At 36.0% G+C, this 23332-nt stretch overlaps 1 protein-coding gene across 1 annotated transcript in view; it reads right to left on the bottom strand.

Annotated features, from left to right (window-relative positions):
- LOC137922762 (choline/ethanolamine kinase) overlaps positions 1–23332 on the bottom strand; it is a 39011-nt gene that overhangs the window by 5282 nt on the left and 10397 nt on the right. Inside the window, exons 2-7 of the mRNA XM_068765821.1 lie at positions 19262–19383; positions 5044–5218; positions 3266–3418; positions 2116–2301; positions 1242–1371; positions 249–504 (exon numbers count right to left, since the gene is read on the bottom strand). Of these exons, the coding sequence (XP_068621922.1) occupies positions 249–504; positions 1242–1371; positions 2116–2301; positions 3266–3418; positions 5044–5218; positions 19262–19383 (1022 nt within the window). The remainder of the gene's footprint in view (positions 1–248; positions 505–1241; positions 1372–2115; positions 2302–3265; positions 3419–5043; positions 5219–19261; positions 19384–23332) is intronic.

Here is a 23332-nt window from a genome sequence, read left to right as displayed (position 1 = left end):
TCCGTTTCTTCTGCACAACTACTCAAAAAAATGGGAGGCAGGGTAGTAAAAAATAAAATAGATTAAAAATAAATAAATAATGAGTTGTCTATCAAGAGGATCTTGTTAAAAGTTTCAATGTTAAATAAAAGAATTTTATCTTTATCTTTAATAATTTGTGTAAACACTCGATGTTGGGTGTATCAAATTTAACTGCAAGAGATTTCATAAAGATTTATTTATAAGGACAATAAAAATATAGTAAATACCTGTAATTATAAGCGCAGTATTCAAAGTCTATCAAGACCAATTTTGGTTCTCCGCTGTCAGAGATGTGACTGGTTATGCTGTCTGAAGTGTTTGTGTCATCAAACTGGGCCAACGGTTCGTATTGAGACTGCCTCTTCGTATGATTATTCTCTTTGTCTGACCGTGGAGTTTCCACATTGTATGCATGAACATAGGGGGAGGTTATGTCATCTTCTGTAACAGTTTGGACTGGATCCTCTAGAAGTAGAATGTTACCTGAAAATATGAAAACAATTAGAATATTTTTATATTTATTTAATATAAACATATTCATTTTACAGATACATTTTACAACTTATATTAGGGGCAGAAGAAAGAAAGACTAAGGTCTTTAAAAAACGTCACTTACGACAGACCTCATAAGAAGGCCCAAAATCACCCAGAGAGCAATGGAGAGGAATCAGAAATGATTAGATCCGCAGGGGAACCAAGATTATCGATATAGCTTGAAAAATTGGGGTGGGTAGACCCCCCACGTGGTGGCCCGAGGACATACTTAAGGTCGTCGGAAGACACTGGACGCTTCCAACCAGTCTTATTTGAAATATGGAGTAGCCTATACCCAGCAGTGGACGTCTAAAGGAAACTGGAGGTACTTCCATTAATACTATTTATCAGCAAAGAAAACAAGAGCATGCTAACAGATAGTATAGAAATAAAGTGAACACTCTGAAATATATATTTGTTTATTTTTTCCAATGCACTATGAAATCTAACCGAAGTGATCAAAGCTGGTCTCCAACTATAGATAGAGCTTGGAACCTTCTGTAGTCAATTTTCTATTTTTTCCTAATTTCCTATCTCAAAACTTATGTGTTTACAGATAGAACTATAAACTTGGATAGCATAATTATTACAATCAATTAGTATAAAGACTCATCATATCTTCATGGTTGTCAGTATATATTATGGTTATGAACTAAATTAATGGTATATGTAAGCATATGGGTTACCTTCTTGCATATCATTGTGGCAGAAGACAACCGGTGAGTCGATGCTGGCGGAGAACTTCTTCATCCATTCTATCTCCTTCTCAAAGTCAACGGCTTTCAGTTGCTTTATGATCTCCTGTTCTTCTTCATTCTGGAAGAGAGGAAAGTTATCCAAATGTAGATATTTATGGCAATGACTTCAACATGGGTAAACATGGTGCCAAATGATACATTTTGATATTTTATGCTAGTAAAATAATGATTTTAAAAATTGCAATCACAAATTACAATATGCTATATATAATATTCAAGTAATAAACTTGCAATAAATATAATAGTGTTCCATATCGTCTTATGCCCACCTATCATTCCTATTGTGACAATTTTTAATTAATAACTCTTTTCATTAAGAAGTATTTAACTTACTTTAAACCTTAAACGTTTTTGTTTATTTCAGTGAAGAAAAATGGCTTTCAGTACTAGAAATTTGACAAACGTACACTGAAAAATGTTCTAATATTTGGAATTTGAACATTAAAAAAATTATTTAAATTAACTCGAAATATAAATTATTCATAATTTTCGCATCAAGGATAATCTATTGTACATAAAATACAATGCTTACTGGAGAGAAGAGTTATTTCTATGCATTAAATACTTCTAGTGGTTGCTTTTAGTACTTTGTGGAGTTCCAGAATACCTTTTGGTTTTATGTAGACATACTCCTACTACTTGTGCCAAAGCATCCTGAGACTACTTTTTGTCACAGATCTCCCAATTTCACTTTAGTGAACGATGAAGGTCTGTTTATTAACTATAATGTAAAAGTATGCCTACAATTGGTCACTGTGATCTTGACTTTATAATAAGAGATATTAATTACAATTAAACAAACCTTGCCCGCGGCGTTTTGAGAGAGGCGTTCATCCCGTACCGTTCTCAGCCACTTGAACATGGTCTTCCAAAGCCAGTTGGGCTCCTTGGACAATGGGACGTCCATGGAATGTATGGCCGCCATCTTTTCCGCTATCTTCATGGACAATGCTGGTTCTGACAACTCCTTCGTAAGCAGTGGTCGTGCCTGAAATATAGAATAATGAATATGGAATACATTAGGACTGATTAGTTGGAGTAAATTATTTGCGAGATTTTGGTGCGGTCTTAAAAGCTTTCAATTGAATTGGAACATAATTCTTAAACTAATCAATTTAAAAAAGTAGAAGGTTTAATTGGCCAGTCAGTTTTTGCCATGTTGGCTACGTAGATATTTCAAATTCAAAATGTCTTTGTTCAAGTAGGCATTTAGATGCGCATCGATTATCCTAAAATGATACTTAGAAAGTTACCACCAGCTCGAAACGCTGATCTGTTCAGAAGAGCCGGCTAGAAACTCAATAGTTGCTCTTTTAAATGATATTTTTCAATTTTTCATGTTTACATTATAATATTCATCATGTAAATGAGGTAAATAAACCATGTTCCACATATTTCGATGAACTAAAAGATCTTAATTTTTTATATTAATTTAAAACTGTGAAAAGTAAGTTCTAAGATGTCTTGTGGAACTTTATTTTACATCCATGAAGGATTTGGTTCACTCTTAAACATGAAATGTAGTGCTTACGAGTTTATTTCAATTTATTGTATTTAGAAAGTCTGTAAGTCCGTCATTTATTGTACCCTCTCTAGAAATTTTTTTTTTCATTGTATGAAAATATTATATCTTTACAATTATAGCATGGAAGAAAGTACCTTTTTCAATATGAAAATGGCTAAAGGCATACATTTTAGTAAAATTATGAATATAAATCTGTTTGGCCTTTCGAAGTTTACAGTTTTGGTCAGAGATTTTCCCTTTTCCTAATATTTTTAAAGCCATCATTTTTTTTATTATAATTTTTTTAAATTTCATTAGACACTTTTAAAACAAAAAAAGCCTCTGTCGCTGTATATTCTAAATTAATCACCAAATATTTAAATCATTCATATAACATCTTGGAACAGTAATGTTTGTACACTAAGTATCAATGAAAATGATTCCTTACCGGTATGTACTCCTCGATCCTGCCACCAGAGAATACGCCGTGCAACTTGGGACCAAGTCGTCTCTCCGAAAGCAGTGTAAATATGACAGATTCTGTTACGATCGCATCCATTGCGCGCTCGCCGTGTACTTGACCGTATATTCTTAACAAAACCTGAAATGGACAATAAATTTTATTTTCTTTAAAAAATGTAAGATCAGATTTCCACTACACGTCAGTAAGTTAGGTTGAATTGTTTAAACAGGAGATACTGCGGTTCCTCATAGAAACAAAACTCGAATGGCGACGACAGGTGTTTTAGTGTGGATCTCAAATAACCCTCTTTTACCCCCTTATGTTATCTTGATCATTCGGAAGATTTCCCCAAGTCAGAAACAAAAAGAAATAGGCTTGTTTTGTATATATTTAAAGTATCTTTAGTATATCATTTGTCATAAAAAATTCAGTGGTTAGGTTCGCTTGTGCAACTGATGGTCAGAAAGGTTCTCGAATAGCATGGGTACCCCCCCCCCACTAGGTGAACAGATGACATAGGTGTGGTCGCAGGAATTCGCTAGATGTCATCGTGGCGATCTTTGGGGCAAAGTCTATGCCTCGCAATGAGCGTCCATCGGCTGAAAAGAATGAAAGAATATGGCTACATAGTCAATGTTGCACCAAGTTGCTGAATGTCGTGCAGCGCAACCAGATATCCTGACCTTTGGAGGAGTGTCTTGCACCAGCATCTATCAGCTAATATGATGATGATAATGATGAAGTTTGCTTGACGAGATAATACGAAAACGTTTAAAACATATAACTTGGATTTCACAATTAAGACCTGAGTAATAAATATTTCGAATCCATCGAAAATTCATATAAACAATGTAAATTTTTGTACGCTTCTTGTGTTGGTCACGTGATTATATTTCTGTACTTAAAATGATAAACACACATCGTATGTTTATGAACTTTGCACTGTTGTCTAAAAAAAAACATTGTGTATGTGATATGAAGTTTGCACTATATGACAACTAGTATTGATACAGACTGGCTAGAGGAATGTGACTTTTGAAAAAATGACTGTCAACCATTTTTATACGTGACTCTTTAGATTTCAAGTATGATGAAACTCTGCCTTAGATCTGTTGTACACACACGTTTTCCACAGTGAAAATCCACAAGACCGCACGTTTTTGAGCAAACTTGTACGTTCTAAAATTATCATAACTTTATTATTAATGAAACAATTATTTTAAACTTCCAGAAATAGTACAATAAGGTACCATTTTAGGTATTGTCGAAAAAATAAGTTTTCTAATATTATAATTATAGTAACTTTTTTACTTAATTGTCAAATAGGATGCATCTGATTGATAGATTTTTGGCAGACCGAGGATTTAACAAAGTTTAATACATTGGCTGTTGATATATATACTTAAATGCACAAAGTAGGATACAATGTAGCAAAGTTGGCGACATTTAAAGACACTGTGTGTAAAAAACACAGGGTATTTCGTGATCCATCCGTAACAGACGGAACGCGAAACACGAGAAAACTCGTGAGCGATCCTTAATGTGTTAAGGTAACCAGAAACAATAATTATGTAATTTTGCCGTGCCACGTAAAGGCTTCCATGTTTTTTTTAACTCGAAGGCATGTTAGCTGAAAAGTGTTAAAAACGTGCTATGGACAACATACCTTATTTAAACCATTTTTTACAATTATAATTACATATAAACTTATTTTCAACTAAATTTTGTGATTGCTTATGTAGTTAGTAGGTGTAAATACTGACCTTCCTAGGCTCTTCGATGGAGAAGGAGCTGGACCTGACGATGGTCTTCCCGGTGAGCCTCGAGACTGCGGTCTCAGGTTCGGTCTCCGGCGAACTTTCGCGGCGCGTGTATCCACCCAGCTTGCTGGAGTCCTCTGGCAGCGCCACGTAGTACAGGAAGTTGGACAGACCTCCGCTGTTAACAAATGTACCAGATGTAGTACCAAACATTTCATATTATTAGATATTACTTGTGTTCGTCAGCAGATTAATATTAATGTGACTGAAAAGTAATGTCGCTTTCTGAAGTTAAATTCACGCGACAACATTCTTAACAAGTTTTTATTTTTAATCAACAATATATTCACCTTCGTTATTAACAACCTTTTTGCCGGTGTGGTAAAAATCAATCGATTTCCTTCAAATATGTCGACAGAAACCACATTACTTTCCAGTCCCCCTAATAAAACAGCCCAATTTAATTAAAACTAGACTTAATTTGAGTTTCCTTATCATCTCCCTCATTTCAGCTCTAGGACATCCACTGGTATAATTTAAAAGCTAAAGATTCCCTAAGAGACATGTTGTTCCGCGATACATATTTAATAACATTAAGGTGCCATAATTTAAAATTATATATTTCAAATAGTGACAGTCACATCGCAAATACAAGAAAAGAAAATAGCAGAGAGATTTAAAACGAATATTAAAAAATATAGTATCATATATTATATAATTCTATCCAAGAATACTATACTGATGTTAATGCTTGGAATTGAATGTCGATGATCACTCAGGAAACTAATGATTGTCAAGCGACTATTGAGTTTCTCGGCTCATTTCAGCAGAACTGTCTTCCAAGTCGGTAGCTTTCTGTACGGACACCAATGCCGACATTTTATATTAATTGATGATTCGAAAGTGCTTGTAACAGCCTATTTCAATAAAAAATATTTTGAGTTTGAATAAAAATAAACTAGTAACATCTAAATTTCGTCTGGTCTGACTGTACGCATTAAATTTGCACAAGAAATCTCAGATCTTTCGTTTTAAAGTTTTAAATCTAAAATTAAAAGTAAGAAAAGGACCAATGTTTAGCCACTTCCGCCCACGTTCGTGATTGTATTGCTAACATATAAATCATAGCATTTTACTGTTTGTTTAAAATTAAAACTAATTTGCATTGCGATGATACATTATAAAGTTATCGCTGCAAGAAGTAATAACAGTTTAATGGAATCAGGCGTTATTTTACGGAAGTCCATCCTAAGTAAGAAAAAGACCAATGTTTAGCCACTTTCGCACAAGTAGTGGTAGTCGTAATCAACAATTCAAAAGTGCATGTAAATGTCTACTTGAATAAAGTTATTTGAATATGCCGGTCATAGGGCTATGGCCTTTATATATTTCCATTCCGGATGGAAGTGCCTTGCGTTCAGGGTCTTATGTATATATTCACTGGGTTAACTCGGTTACATTTATTATGATGTTGAAAAGACATTCCGAGCATTCCTTCCATGCTGTCACTGAACCCTTGACGTTTATTTATCGTTTATTTATATTATTATAATTAAGAGAGCGTTCAATTTTTTTGAGGACCCGTGAACATATACTAAAAGACCACAATAACTTAAAACGAATTTTTCATGTAATTATATACTTTCGAATGCAAAATAAATCAGATAAGTTATGGGGACGTAGTTTTTAACACTTGGCATGCGGGCAACGTATATTTACGTGCTTTACAGTCTGTCGCTGGAGCGCCTTTGTTTAAATAATCATACAGATACAGACAGTAGATACAGAAGTATAATACAGTTTCGTTTGTTAAAACGAAGTTGTTTTCGATTTACTGCGATTTTTCTGAATAGCGAAAAAGCGTCCGCTGCACTTGTATGACGGCGGCGAATTACACCTACATGCCAAGTTTTAACAAATTCCATGCCATGTGGGGCGTGAACGACCCTATTGCACTTTCCGTTCAGGCCATTTGCAGTTCTCATTGACAAACAAAGGATTCTTAAATCAATTGTAGGGTCGAATATAGATAACATGATGGAGGCAGTTCTAACTACAGCTCCTGGGTAGTCGTTGCTCACCAGAATACTATCTTACACTCAGAAGGTCCCATATCGACTCAACACATTCCATGTCATGTGGGGCGTATATGACCTATAACTTGACATCACATATGCGCGTACGCAATACGTATTAAAATTTACAACTTTTTCTCGTTAATTATAGCTTTGCGGTATTGAAGAAGTGTTAAGCACACGTCTTAAATGACTTTTGTTAATTTTTAAAGTGTGAGTCATATATATCCTTCGCGGCCTGAATGGAAAATCTCAAAAACTGCTACGGCACGTAACGTGATAATAGAGTAGATGACTCATCCTCACTATCTTCAATCTTTTAACCAAATTGGGGTCGCTAAGTAATCCAAAATAAAAAAAAGGTATTAACTATTGTGATTTATACATAAATTTGATACTGATTTGATACGCAATCTCCGTTATCGGCGGTAGTTTTCCGATGTCCCACATTCATTGCCGCGTATCTTAACAATGTATTACGAAATTCACTCAACGTCACTGCATGTATATCTAATGTACAAAACAAATGATCGATAAAATACATTTGTGATACGTACGACAATTGTTATGACAGGAATTTTCCTCTAGCAACCGGTTGTTCCGTTTTAATAACGAGGTAAACTCACAAGTCCTTCAAGGTATCAAAACAAATCTTATACGCAGCAGTTTTATTTTTATTTGGATAAGATTAGTTATGTTTTGTACGTTGGGAATTCCAAAGTTATTAAATAACGGTTAAGCCAACCTACTTATTACGCTTAATAAGCAAACTGTAAATCCAAGGTGCGATGTATGAAACATATTGTGATTTTTAGCACAAAACAATTTTATATGTGATGTGACTGCACATTAAACATTCATCTGTGGTAGCTAAAACTATTTACGAAATATTCATTTTTTTATTAATACACAAATTAAATATCGTCTCTTTTAGGCAAACTCAGTCTCACAACAGGCTATGGAGAAGGCTTTGCTCTGGGTTTTCTCTATAAAATCGAATCAGCAAGAAGGATATGCGTTGACGAATTAAAGTATATATAGGTAACTTTTTTTTCACTGCACAGACCAGTGTCGGCCCTAGCTTGTGTAGCGCCCGTGTGCAATGAAACCCTAACGCCCATAGACCTGACCCCCTCCCCCCCCCACAGCGGCTATAACTATTAACTTTGCCGTCGTAAAAAGAAAGTTTTTTTATATTCTAACAAGCTATATATAAGTAGGTACAGCTTACAGTATGGTATTAGTTACAGCCTTTCTTCTTATGACGGCAGAATAACACTCACTATTTTTATGTCTATAGCACATCTCTGTTGCGAAACTAAGCGGCGAACCGCGATAGATTCCAAGATGATGCTCTTAGCTGTCTTAGGGAGCGCCGCGGCGCTCACCCTGGACTATAGGTTAAGCCGCTCCTAGTACAGATCATATAGTACGCAGAACAGATGGTTGCTTGGACCTTATGGTTCTAGAATGGCAAGTGAAGATTGAAGCATTGTTCACCTTCAACTTGGACAACCATATCAAGGTCCTCAGAAGATCCTAGATACCAAATTCAAACGGTTTTGCAAAACTTCTGGTGAGACCTATGTCCAACAGTGGACATCATACGCCCAAAAGAATGATAATAACGATAAATAAAGAATTCTTGACAATCATGAATTATATTCCTTTATTACACGCAACACAAACAAAATTTAATTTAATAATAAATTTACTGATGCGTGAATTTACAGTCCAATAGAAACAATAACAAAAACAAAATTACAATGAAGCCATTATTCAATCTAGAACATTTCTAGATACGCTAAATGAATAATAAAAAATATATCTCACAATACATTTCTTACACATTACGAAAAACACAAAGAACTTCCTGAAAAAGTTGTCATCGGGTACACCCGGCTAAATGAGATCACTTTTTACGAGTAACACAAAAAGCTGGCTGACAACATTCATGGTTTCTTTTATCTGTGACAATAGTTTAATCTCGATATCATTAATATATTTTTTACTTTGTAATAGATGGTAAAGTAATGTCATAATCTGAACCGGCAGCCATTTTGTTATAAATTAACAAAAGAGCTCTGTTGTTTAAAAAATGTTTATTTGGAAGAGTAAGATTGTTGATCAAAAAATGATATTGCTGAAATCCACTTCCGGAGTTGATGCATAATTGCGCGCTTTTACGACAATTAAAACTAAATAAATGAAAACTAAATGAAAATATCTGCCTCTAAATTGGCGATATTTTCTTCAATTTTGGCTTTCAAGGCCTTGTAAGGTGAGGTTTGATGTTAAAAACTTGTGAAATAAGTGCAACAATAACTCCACGTTATTGTGGTGTGTATGGCTTCAGCGCTAGTCGACAACCACTTCTCTATATATCTACATCAAAAATGTCAAAGCGCAGTGACATTAGGCGCCATTTTTAAAAATTAAGGCGCGTTCACATTATGACATTACTTATGCGCAGCCTGTTATAAAGTTTCGTACAACACACATTTTGATGTTTTTACCTTTTTAGTTATATAAAATGGATTTATTCTATGGACCTCCTATTGTTTCTGATAAAGTCAATGCCTCCTAAGGATTTTACAGATTCATCTAACATGACTTCACGGAACAGAAAGGTCCTATTATATGTATCTGCAAATGCTAACGTGTGGAGGATGAGTATCAACTGAAGGCTCTGGTAAAGAAAGTTGTCCAGAAATGACATCGTGTTGCGTGTTCTCTTTATAAAGTATATTTCTGTTTCCTTATTCTAAATACCCTAACAATCATAACTATTCCTATTATTATCATTAGCTGTATACTATAGGTGCTGGACGCCTTTCTGGCTTTTACAGCTTCATCGAACTCAGGGCCTTCCGTTCGCCATTTGTGTCCATCAACACATTTTCCAACCATATGGAAGATTAAAAGCTACAAGTGTCCTGGTGACGAAAATTAGATTTTTTTAGACATTAAAAACTACTTTTGAAAAATGTGTATATATTTTTGTTTATATATGTTTTTTTTTTTCTATACCTTAATAACATAATAAATATTTAAATGTAAAAAAATACTTTTACATATTTAATATAGAAATTATTATATTAAAATATGTATACAGAAATTCATAAAAGATTTCGTACAAAACAATACGTCGGATAACATTTCCCGCCATTCGAGCGCTGCAGTGCAGTTAAAAATAAACTCAAAATGGCGGATACTTTTGTATTGACTCATTGCGATTCCGTACTTCGAAAGTTGAAATTGCACTTCAGACCGTCGCTGTGTTAGCGGCCTTTGCATTTGGCCGTGAACGTCGCGAAGCGTGCAGAATTTAATGATCCCACCGGTTATAATTTCACTTTAATGTTCAGTTTGAAACTGGCAACACCGACATAATTTTTTTTTATAAAACAATGCCATGTCAAATAATTTATGACAACCCATTAATATCGAAGAAAAAATAAATTAAATGTACCTAACAATCGACTTTGTTTTTTTATGACTTTTACGGTTTTCAGAGACGTGTTTGCAGATTCCGCGGGTTCAAAATGGCAAGGCGCAGAGAGCAGCGGGCCAAACACCTTTTATAAGTAGGGGGGGGGGGGGGTACTCTAAGGGCTTAATTGAGAGCCTCCAGAAATTATTTATAAAACGTTTGCTACACCGTAAATTACTTGATAGAAGTTAGCACACTTAAAATGTGCTATGGGATCTGGGCTCTTTCAATGTTTGTCAACAATGGTACGATGGTCAAAGAAATATTTTCGAAAAAGCTTATTTCCAGACGAGGTTACATTCCATGGCCACCCAGGAGTCCAGATCTATCCCCTAGACTCTTTTTATAAGGTTATTTAAAGAGTTGAGTCTATATCTAAAAACCAAATACTTTTCCAGACGATTCAGGCGTTACCTCGCGGAAGTTCATCCTAATTAAGAAAGGGACTAATATATAGCTACTTCCGCTATGCAGCAGTAGTCGTGCAATAAAGTGCACTGCCAGCCAGCCCGCTGATAAATACGCGTGCGGTAAACATGATAAACAGTAAACAATGTGAAACACAACTACCACCTTTAATCTACTTTACAAGTGTTTCACCCCTCCACGGGGCATCCTCAGATGTTACACCGACCAGTGCCAAACACCGAGTCAATCTGACTCTGTTAGGGATTCTACACAATATCCTAATTTAAAGGTTAATCTATTGTATGTTGAATAAATAGTTTTTCAATTTGAATTGACACGCAATTGGTAACAAAACTATTAATAGGAAATAAATTACCGGATATGAATTTAAAGCCAACGTTCAGACACTTTTTATTGTTGTTTTACTTTGTTATTTTTTACCTATAACGATATTCAAGTTGCGGTTATTATGGCGTCTACTGACATTTTCTTTGTTATACTTTTTTCCTTATAATGATACAATTTTAGATTATGCACAAAAAAGTGATTGTTTAAATATATAGCTCTTTTCGTTCGTTCGTTTCAGCCCATTGATGCCCACTACAAAGCATAGGCCTCTCTCATAGATATCATAGAATATACCATAATCGCCACGCTAAGCAAGAGGTTAGCAATTGCAGTGTGGTATTATGGTACTTCAGAGGACGCTGCTGCCATCCTCTGGAAACTTATATGCGATTAGTAGTAACCCTATATAATTAATGCTTAAAGTTTGAATTATATAAGATTGTATCTCGGGAATCGAATACGCGACCAACGATCTTAAGTCTCAGTCTGCTACCGCTGTGCTATCACTGCTCGTTTGCCGTCAATAAATGTATGGTACACTTTATCCAATAATCAAATATTCCTGAAATAATAAAAGAGTAATAATAACACAGTAAGAAAAAAGGTTTTCAAAATTACTATTACTACTTATTAAATGTGTCGCATTACAATTGAAAAAATAAACCGATGATAAAAAATAATGAGATATAACCTATTTCAAAATGATACTTTATACAGGGCAAGTTGTGAATTTTGTTTGCTTACATATGAACTATACGTCCCTTTAAAACTTTTACACGTATAACCAATCATCCTGTATATGAATCTTTATTACACGGCAACACAGTATCGAAAGAATAAACACATTTAGTTTTGTACGAGTTGATATTTAAATATATCAATAGAGTCCAAGAACCATAAAATACATTTCAAAATCAAATAGTAAATAATAATAATTTTTTTTTCACATAAATGGCAGTGAAATGTAAAAATGTACTGTTATGTTTTCTTCCCGCCAAAACTGTTTACCACAGACAATTAATAAAACCAGGTTGGATGCGTTCAAGGTTGCAATGTTGTTTATTCACGTTATATGCGTTCAAATATTTTAAGAGTATTTTTTTACGATTTAGAATGAGTCAGCAGCCAATTTACGTATTTTCCATCCAACCACGTAATAGCTGTTTGTTTTGAAATTGTATTTTGTAAACAATGTATTATGTCATATCGGTTCCCATCAGAAATCTAATTTGTTGACATTAAATTTCTCATTTATGTATTACATTGGTTTATTAAACGGTTTTATTTAATTCGACCCGTACGGAAATTGTTTATTTGGGTCAAAATTAGAAATTGAAATTTAAGCAACTTCCCGTTGTCAGATTGATCTGAAATTTGGTACACACATTTAATTTAGATGACAATACAATATAATAAAATCAATAACATTATAAATCTAAGATGGCAGCGATACAAAATGGCGGATTACATATTTTTCCTTAACCCCCTCAATATGGGTATCAAATGAAAGGGCTACACTAGTAAAACACCATGATTATAACAAAATTTGAAATTCAAGATGGACGCCGTTCCAATATGGCGGACTAGGTACATATTTTTCCACAACCACCACAATATGGGTATCAAAAACCGTTTAACTTAAAAGTTTTTTAAATGTATTTATATGGTCTGAACCACGATAAGTAGCCAAAGGAATACACACCGCCGAAAACCGGGACAGTTGGTGTAACATTGTATATGATAAAGTAAGGAATGCCACGTAAAGAGTTGCCTATTAATTTATTATCCATTGTACATTGTTTTTTTAAATTTAAATATACCATATATATGCGAGCAGTGGTGGACGCAGATTCGATTTGCGGGATATATTAAATAATTCACACTATGTGCATGCTCATATACAAGTTTTCAGAGGATGGACAGCTTCAAGCCAAGCGTTGCGATTATGATATATATATCCCCCATATATTTGGTGGAGGCATTTGACTTAGTGGGACTACTAGGGGCTGAATCGACGATATCATATATACATATATATACGTATATATATAAATGTAATATATATATAAATGTAATATATATATATATATATATATATATATATATATATATAATCATTATAATCATAGAACGCCTGCTGGATGTAGGCCTCGCTTATTCATCGAAATTGTAATTACATTTGTTTTTTAACAATATCGGATAATTACGTCGTACGTAAGGCTGTTGTGTTTCAAATCGTGCTCATTACTGTACTATTTAGTCAATTAAGTTGAAGGTTTAACGCAAATCATGATATTTTCATGTTTAATAATATTTACAAACAAAATCAGGACAAAAAATATTTTATACTTTTATGGTAGGCACTACCTTTTTAAAACATGATATTTTTAAATTTGATACATATTTATAAACACGACAGGCTGCTTATTGGATCGCAAGGAAGAGAACTTCTCTTTGACGAGTAAGCTGTCTGGAAGAATGTATAAAAATCCGACGTCCTCTTCGAGAAAAACAACCACGCGAAAGACATCGAATGGTGATAGAGACAGTTCTGAGTTAGGCCCTGAGAGAGTCGTTGCTCAACAAAGTACTAGCTCAGATTCACAGAGTCCCCATATCGACTCTTAATATAAGTTAAACACGCTAGCATAAAATAGAAACATCCTTTTGTATAACTTTAAATGTCTTCAAACAATAAAACTTGATTACATATGATATTTTCGTCAGATGTAATATTCATAAATACGCATGCCAAATAAATAAAACAAACAAAATAATCTTCTTCAGCTGTCCATTAATTAAAGCTCATATTTTTTAATTTCACGATGTTAAAAGCCTTAAATTATTTTTCATAAAAACCTTCAACAATGTATTAAGAACCTTATAAAAAATAATCGTTCTATAGTTATGGCGTGAGCAAAAGCAAAAGAGATTAATTTTTATACATATTTAATATATGTACATTGTGGAGATATAATTCCAGTATGTTTGTGTAAATACACAATTTACCGGCACTCTACGTGTGATAACATGGAACAAATGTCAGCGACATCTGAACCAGATAGAACCGGTTCAGTGAATGTTGAAATAAACAATCAGCTCATTAAGTATGGCATCATAAAAGGCACGTAGTGAATGAACCTAAACGCACAAGCACTATAAACATTTTTGGTCCTTTAATGCTAGATTTGTGTTAACATACAGCTGCATCTGCGACACTCCCGCGCATGTTAACGGGTTTTACACAACAGAACTAAACGCTACTGATCACACCACACCACCCGTTTTTATAGAGCGGCCACCCGCTCCTAAACCGTGAACAGCGTGTACGAACCGTGGTTGGATCCGGATCCCTCCTCGGCTCGCCTGTGGTCCACGCTGCCGTCCCAAGTCGCATACACAACACCAACACAAACAATACACAGCTCTACTCGGGTAGAGCGCTTTGCTACGTGTGAATGTCTTAATGCAAATTGTACGCATCAGACCAGGTTTTTTATTTTCAAGTTCACGGAACCTACCGCTCCGATGAAGCTGTAAAAGCCCTCGGTCTAACAGCAACAATATCAACAGAGAATAAGTGTTAACATACAACACGCAACGGATTGTAAAAATGATATATGTCCAGATATTGAAAAATTTTAAGACGTGGTCTTACAACAAGCTAAATAATACTTCATGTCTGTTAAAATGTATGATGATTGGTTATAGGAACTCAAGTCTCAGGGATCATCTAGGTCAGAGGGACTCTGTGTTTGGCACTAATCGGTGTAACATAACTCCTGAAGATGCCCCGTGGAGGGGTTAAACACGTGTTGAGTGATTTAACGGTGGTAGTTGTGTAATTCGCATTGTTTGCCGCATGTGCATTTATCAGCGGGCTGGCGGGCGGTGCACTTTGTTGCACGACTACCACTACATGTGCGGAAGTGGCTAAATATTGATTCTTTTCTTACTAAAGATATCGATGGTATTACTTATGGGACAACCTGTATAAACTTGACTCGTATGAAAAATTTTAGAGGGTTTCTTCGAAATATAAACCGAGGAACGTCAATAATGCTATACTGTATGTAAAGCTAAAACAGTTATATAGAAACAATGTTTCCGCAAAAACAAGTTGCCAAGTAAAGAGATGTAATCAACCAAATGCATTTCTCGTCCCAACTACGGAGTGTGTCGCGACATACTGTACTGCGGTATCTAGTTCACTTTTGTATCTTTGAAACTCTTTATACATCCGAATGAAGTATTACCATCTTCATATCACAAATATATTTCACTTTAATATCATATTTCTAAATTATTTTGTGTTTTAAAACCTATTCCAAACTGTATCATACTATATATAACTGTGTGTTACAAAAAGCAACCTTCATCCGTTGGGACCGAATGGAGTGTGGTTTGCATGGAGCTTCGCTGCGTGATAGAATCAATAATAAGAAGTTCCACAGAAGTATAAAGAGTTCACCAATGTAACTAGATGAGTCTATAGTAAAAGTTTCATAGAGTCGCTGGATGCGGGTAGAGGTAGACCAATCATCGTGGCGGTTCTATGGGCCTTGCAGTCCGCGACTATCGGCTGACATAATCATGATTATAATATAATATATATATATATATATATAAATATACACACACACACACACACACACACACACACACACACATATAAACACATACACACAACACAGTCACACAGTCATGTACTCCCCGGTAGCTATAGCTGGAGATTTTAACGCTTGGGCAGTGGACTGGGGTAGTAAAGCTACTAACACTAGAGGTTGCCAGCTTCTGGAAGCGATGTCACTGTTGGACGTCGCCTTACTTAATACAGGTGATAAACCCACGTTCACAAGAGGCGAGGCGAGCTCAATTGTGGATCTGACTTTCGTCAGCAGTACACTGGCAAGAGGAAATAACAGTTGGGAGATCTCGGATACTTACACCGCTAGCGACCACTGTGCCATATACTGGGAGGTATCATGTAAGCCAAATACAAATAGAGTACCACACACAAGAACTGGCTCAGTGGGTTGGAGGACTAGCATGTATGATCCCGGCCTGTTCAAGATAGCACTCGAGGATCGACCACTGCTTTCCAAAAGTGCCAGTGAAAAGGCGGCTGAAATCATAAGGAGGCTGACCGAGGCCTGCGATGCAACAATGCCAAGGCGACGCAACAACAACCGAACCCCACCGGTGTACTGGTGGAATGATAACATTGCTGAGCTTAGGAAAATATGTGTTAAGGCGCGTAGAACCTCCCAACGGGCTCGGAAAACACCACAATTCGAGCAGCTCTACGACAAATATAAGGAAGCGCGATTAAAATTAAATAAATCCATTAAAGAGAGCAAGAGAAACGCGTGGAAAATATTGTTGGAAGAGGTTGAAAAGAATCCATGGGGCAAGCCGTACCAGGTTGTAGTTAAACAACTGAGACATGAGAATACAACGCCCACTTGTCCTATTCTACTAGGAAGAATTGTCAGAGCTCTGTTCCCCACGCAACCAAAATCCTCCTTTCAACTAGGGATTGTGGATCCGAATGAAATCCCCCCTATTACCGAGAAGGAGCTAATGGTAGCATGCGGTAGGGTTGGAAACAACAAAGCTCCGGGACCGGATGGGATCCCCAACGTAGCTCTTAAGCAAGCTATTGTAGCAACACCAGGAGTCTTCTTGGAGGCCTACAATAGTTGCTTACTGGAAGGCACCTTTCCTACCGCGTGGAAACCACAGAGACTGGTACTTCTCCCTAAAGGTAAGAAGCCACCAGACGAGCCATCGTCATACCGGCCCCTCTGTATGCTGGATACTGCGGGGAAAATACTAGAACGTATTATCCACAGCAGGATCGAAGCAGCAGTTGAACCCCACCTAGCTAACTCACAGTATGGGTTCAGAAAAGGCCGGTCTACGCTGGACGCTATAGAGCAAGTAGTCAATATAGCAAAACTAGCAGTGTCTGGGAAAAGATGGAAGAGAGGCTCGATAAAATACTGCCTGGTTGCCACCTTGGACATTAAAAACGCCTTTAACTCAGCAAAATGGGAGGTCATCATGGGGGCACTTAGCTCACTGAATGTACCTCTATACCTACGTAAAATAGTCGCTAGTTACTTCTCTGATAGGGTCCTCATATACACTACGGAAATCGGGACGGAGGAGTACAAAGTCACCGGAGGCGTCCCACAGGGGTCAGTACTAGGGCCACTTTTGTGGAACGCTATGTACGATGGACTCCTAAAGAAACATCTACCCAGCGAAACTAAACTCGTCGCATTCGCTGATGATCTAGCAGTCGTTATAGTAGCGAAACACGTGGAGGAAGTGAAGTGGGCATTTGAAAGATCCTTCCAAGTAATCACCCTGTGGATGAGGTCAGTCGGACTAGAACTGGCTGAGCAGAAGACGGAAGCAGTGCTCATTACTGGCAGGAGAGTTGCGGAGACCATCACACTCAATGTCGGCAGCTGTGAAATCGCAACTCAACCAGCTATACGGTACCTAGGAGTAATGATCGACCATAGGCTAAACTTTAAAGATCAGGCTGAGAGAGCAGCAGCGAAAGCGTCTCTGGTGACAGCTAAACTCTGCCGACTCATGCCTAATGTCGGAGGTCCCAAGCAAAACAGAAGGAAGTTATTAGCGTCGGTGACTACGTCAGTGCTTATGTACGGAGTACCCATATGGTCCGACGCACTGAGCAAACAGGAGTCCCGACGGAAAATCGCCTCTGTTTATAGAGTCAGCACTCTACGGGTAGCTAGCGCCTTTCGTACAGTATCGGAGGATGCAGCATGCGTGATAGCAGGTATGGTTCCTGTTGCGCTTCTTGCAGACGAAAGAACTGATCTGTACCGTAGCAAAAAAAGCAAATCAGACCCAACTTCAGCTGAACTTAGAATTCGGGGAGGACTGAAAAGCTTGCAACAGTGGCAATCGTCCTGGGATAAGTCGACGAAAGGAAAATGGACGCGTAAGCTTATACCAAACCTAGAGTCATGGGTAAACCGAGATCATGGAGAGTTGAACTACTACCTGACTCAGATGATATCCGGCCACGGCTGTTATCGAGCGTATCTCCATAGGTTCAAATACGAAGATTCCCCTGACTGTCCTTATTGTGTCGGAATGATTGAAGATGCAGAGCATGTCTTTTTCGTCTGCCCCCGATTTAACGAAGCCAGGAGGTCTTGGGAAGAAGGTGTAGGATGCAAAATCTATCCTGAAACTCTGATAGCTACAATGCTATCCTCGCCTTCGGCCTGGGAACTTACGAGCGCTTACTGTACGACGGTGCTAAAGGAGTTGCGTAAAATAGAGCAAGAGCGGAGGAAGTTGGCCTGAACAGCCACTCTATCAGAGAAAGCTGCGGCTAAATCCCCCCCGCGAAGTAATGCCTAACGGCCATGCCGTGGGGACCAGGGATACCGAAGAGAGAGGATTGTTTTTAGTCGGTATTGATCTAGATCGAGTCCGACATACGGGGCACCAACATCAGGCCCTATGATACGTAAACGTATTTTTAAACCTCTATAAAAAAAAAAAAAAAAAAACACACACAACACAGTCAGTCATTTTTGGTACACACACACACACATGCGCGCGCGCGCGCGCGTGTGTACGGTATTATTTATTTTTCTATTACACTGCGATATATCTATAAATTTTCTTTAAAAAACATCAGCATGAAATCTATCGTGGCTATATATATATATATATATATATATGGTCATTCATAAGACATCCACTACTGGACGTCTTTCGACTCATGGATTACCAATTATATTACCAGTGGGAAGCGACAAATAATCGTTAGTCCATTTTCTGACTGGGCGACCTACTCTTGTGTTTGCTTAATCAGCAAAGATTTTATGTTATGTCTCACCTGATACGCCTGAACTCCAGCTCTGAGGGTTTCACACTCTTCCACGCGCCGTACAAATAGTTCCTGCAGATCCTGCCAGCCACCTCGCGCATCTCCTCTTCAGTTCCGCACATTTGCAGTTTCTGGTAAATTTAGGATAATGTAAATACATCACATAAACAAGACGTACACACACATCACTAAAAGCTTTACGGGAAAACATGTACACACATTTTGTAAGAATCAATAAATTGTAAATTCTGTATATTTTGTTGTTACTTGTGCAAAGTGATCATATATATGTCTATTTTAACAACTATAAGCTTAGATAATTCTCATATCAAAAGAAGAAGCGGTTATTTATTTATTCTTACTTTCGTGGAACAAGATGGTTTTAATCTTGTGATTTAGACGTTTCCAATGTACGTAAAATGGTCGATGCCATAATTTACGTTGATTATCTAGATGTTATTTAATTCATATAACGCAGATGTAATAAATCAGTGTAAATAACTGAAGAAACTTAAAAACAGACATACAGACAGTTGTACATAGGCCTCCACAGATTTCCAATAAGATCGACTGAAAGCGGTCTGCTTCTAGCGTATTCTCACCACCTTAAGAGTTGTCTCTTAATTGTTTTTCTTTAAAAATCGTTACGTTTAAAATCGCTTTCATATTTTGAAAGAATTTTTTTATAACTAATATATTTACTTGGATACACAAAGAGCGACATAATAGCCATAGTGGATCACTACTTAAGTCCATATTTTGGAATTAGATGATCACAGTCGTGGTATTTAGAGATCCCGCGGGTTTGATTAGATAAAGCTAAATATAGCTTAGAATAAGCTAAAGTAAAGTAAAGTACGATTCCCAAAATTACTTCAGCTCAGACCGCTACATACTACTTCGGAATTGATCTCATATTTTACTTCCATACAACTCGCTATTTTGCACATTTTTACCAATGCAACTAGGATACCAGAAGGTTGTATTGAACTTTATACGTCTCCAACTTCTTTATGTATACGTATTGATAAATAATTTGTCTTTTTTTTCGGTGTATTTTGATTCATCATTTTACTTTCAACATTTCAACATTCGCACACAATTGAAATTGTTTCTGAAAGAACCAAAATACAAAGTTGAGAGCCTATTGTATTATAATCCTCAAATTCAGTAAAAGCTCCTTATTCGCGTATTTAAAAAAATGCGACCCAATTCCTATGTTCGCGGCTAAAAATTTCCTTACCCTCGTAATTGATAAGTATATACATAATAATAAAACAATTCCAATAGGTATATAACCCAATATTTTATTGACCCGTCTATGACACGAAATCTAATTTTTAAGAGGCAAATTGCTAATATCAGCTAGAATTGAAGGAGCTTTTAAAAACTGCCGAGCAAGGGAATATTATAAAATTCTGCAAACCATTTTTTAAGTCTTTAGATTATTAAAATGTTCAAAAATGTATATTAAATAGCTTTTTTAATATATTTGTTTTTTTTCACCTAGTAACGTATCTCCTATAATCCCATATAAATGACCATTCAGCATTCACGTGGAACATATATCCCGCGAATAAAAACCTTATACTATATTGTAAAATAATCTATCAATATATTTTAAAGACGATATATCTATCGAGGATAATCTATTTTTTTGCCAAACTTGCGTCTACCCTCATTATGGAAATTAAAAATAATACAAAGGATTACATGCTCACTCGAGTCTGAGTCATCGATCTAAGTTGGGTCACGGGCGCACGTCATTTTCCGTTTCACTTGAGAATAAATAATCGGGTATATTCTTATCTCTTACGAAAGGATTTTGAATTTAGAACTACTCACGCACGAATAAACACGCATGATTTTCAAACAATCAGAAATTTATATGGCCCTCATAGTTTTGACGGTATTTCGAGAAATTGTAGGAGCGGTTATGGCCAAACCTTCTTCTTCACTGAATAAAAAGTGTATATTTCTTTATCCATACGAGTATAATAATTATAAGCTGTTTGCCCATTAAGTGTATATATATATATATATACACTTAATGGGCATATATATATATATATATATATATATATATATATATATTTCGGTGGGTACGGCAGAGCACTGAAGGCATTTATCCTAGACCTCTATACAGTAACCTAGATTGATAACTTCCTCAGGAATTTCGTTGTCTTTGCCTTGGGCTCAGTTATTTCAATGGAACGTTTACCTAAGCGACCCTATAACAGAAATTCTTTATCTGCCTGAAAGGTTAAAAGAGGCGTGGAAACAAGCCAGACTAAACAACCAGACTAGCAATATCAGTAAAAATAGTTTCCTATACGTTTGACGAACTTTTACTCAAGGCAATATAGATACAAGATCCGGTATTCAAAATGATACAATGGAATTTTTAGCGGCTTAAAAACTGTTGTTAAATATGTTATTATTATGTTTTTACAACTGATACGCTAAGTACCGTAGGCATGTACAAAGCCCTGTCGTAACAAAAACGTGTAGAGATAAGACAACACCTTTGTTGCCGTGCCTACTTCGGCTGCTTTTTATCATTCAATTGGACAAGGCCAGGTTGTTGTCAGATAAGGTGAACTTTGATGATAAATATTTTGATTGATCAGCATACGTAATCGATGTTTAGAAGACAATACGAGTTACGCGGAAGACATTTTTAAGTCTTTATAAAAAAAATCAAACAAAAAAAATTATCAGAATATTGACTTCCCTCTATAATGCTTTTTATGCCATTGTCGCTTATACAAATGGCAATATTAATATAACAAATATTGTTTGCAATAGAACATTAGAATTACATCAGATGAGGTCAAACATGTATATATATGGGCATTCCGGGATTCCGAAATCTGATAATTAAATTCCGGGAAGTACATTGATGTTTTTATACATTATTCTAATACCGACACATTCAAAATTAAATTGAACACTTGCCAATGCCAGAAAAGCCAGACTGATCTAACAAGAGCCTATAAACTTAGATGGTCTTTTTTATGGTTAATTTTATAACATGGCAATTCATACCAGGTCTATTATCACTTAAAAGTTTTTTTTTCGATTATATTTTCAGATTTATTCCCAGATAACTTAGAGACATTACATGATAGTACAGTCATCAACATATTAAGTGCCATGCCCCACTTCAGTTTTTCTAAAATTCTTACAACCCTCTATGTAACAAATATTTTGAGGTGTAGTGGCGCCCATTAGAGAACGTCGATCCTTCAATGATAACATTCGGTATCTGTTTAAAAACATTTTATAAGAATCCCGGGGGCAATGCATTCGGTAGTTCAGAATACTTGTGCTAGATATATAAATATATTTGATTGATTTCCAAACAGCTTTCATAAGGATGGACAGCACTGTCTTCCGCGTAGCAAAAACACTGCGATAGCCAACCGTCTGGCCAAGCCAATTGTAGTATATCCCCCTATAGATATCTTTGACGGAGGTCTATACCTTGCAACGGGCGTCATGGACCGAAACAACGAGAGAAAAAGGTGTAACAACTTTTTTATTTCTGGTGGTCTTATATATACCTAAATATATTGATATTCTTATGTAAATAGAGTAGATATATATATATATATATATATATATATATATGTGTAGGCAATGTACCGTCATAATATTTTCTAAACAAAATTTTTGTCCAAGATACTTTTTAAACTTCATATTACGTACGAACACCTATTATATTAAAATGCGTAAGTGGCTTAATCTTTTTTATATACTGAATGGTTAAAATTTAAAGAGATCGTGATGAAATTCCTTAAATTCATTGCCGATTAGTCTTTATATTTTTAAAAATTTTCTTTGTACTTTTGCATAACCTTTACTTATAATTAGTGTGGTTATTATCTACTAATAGATCATTAAAGCCGTCTCCACAATAAGCTAGAGAACTAACAAAATTAAAATAACATCTTTTCGATAATCCGATCTTTATTTATGACGTAACGATGTTTATTATGACTGGTGCTAAAGTGATTCATGGAAAATATCGATCGAATAAAGTAGTAACAACAAAAACAAATACGGCTTGAGTTCGCT

The sequence above is a fragment of the Battus philenor genome, unplaced genomic scaffold (assembly GCF_028537555.1).
Source record: "Battus philenor isolate CCGP_79_NKW_IND1 unplaced genomic scaffold, ilBatPhil1.0.hap1 SCAF_20, whole genome shotgun sequence".
Lineage (NCBI taxonomy): Eukaryota > Metazoa > Arthropoda > Insecta > Lepidoptera > Papilionidae > Battus > Battus philenor.
The sequence above is the reverse complement of the archived record's forward strand: the minus strand, read 5'-3'. Positions and strand labels throughout refer to the sequence as shown.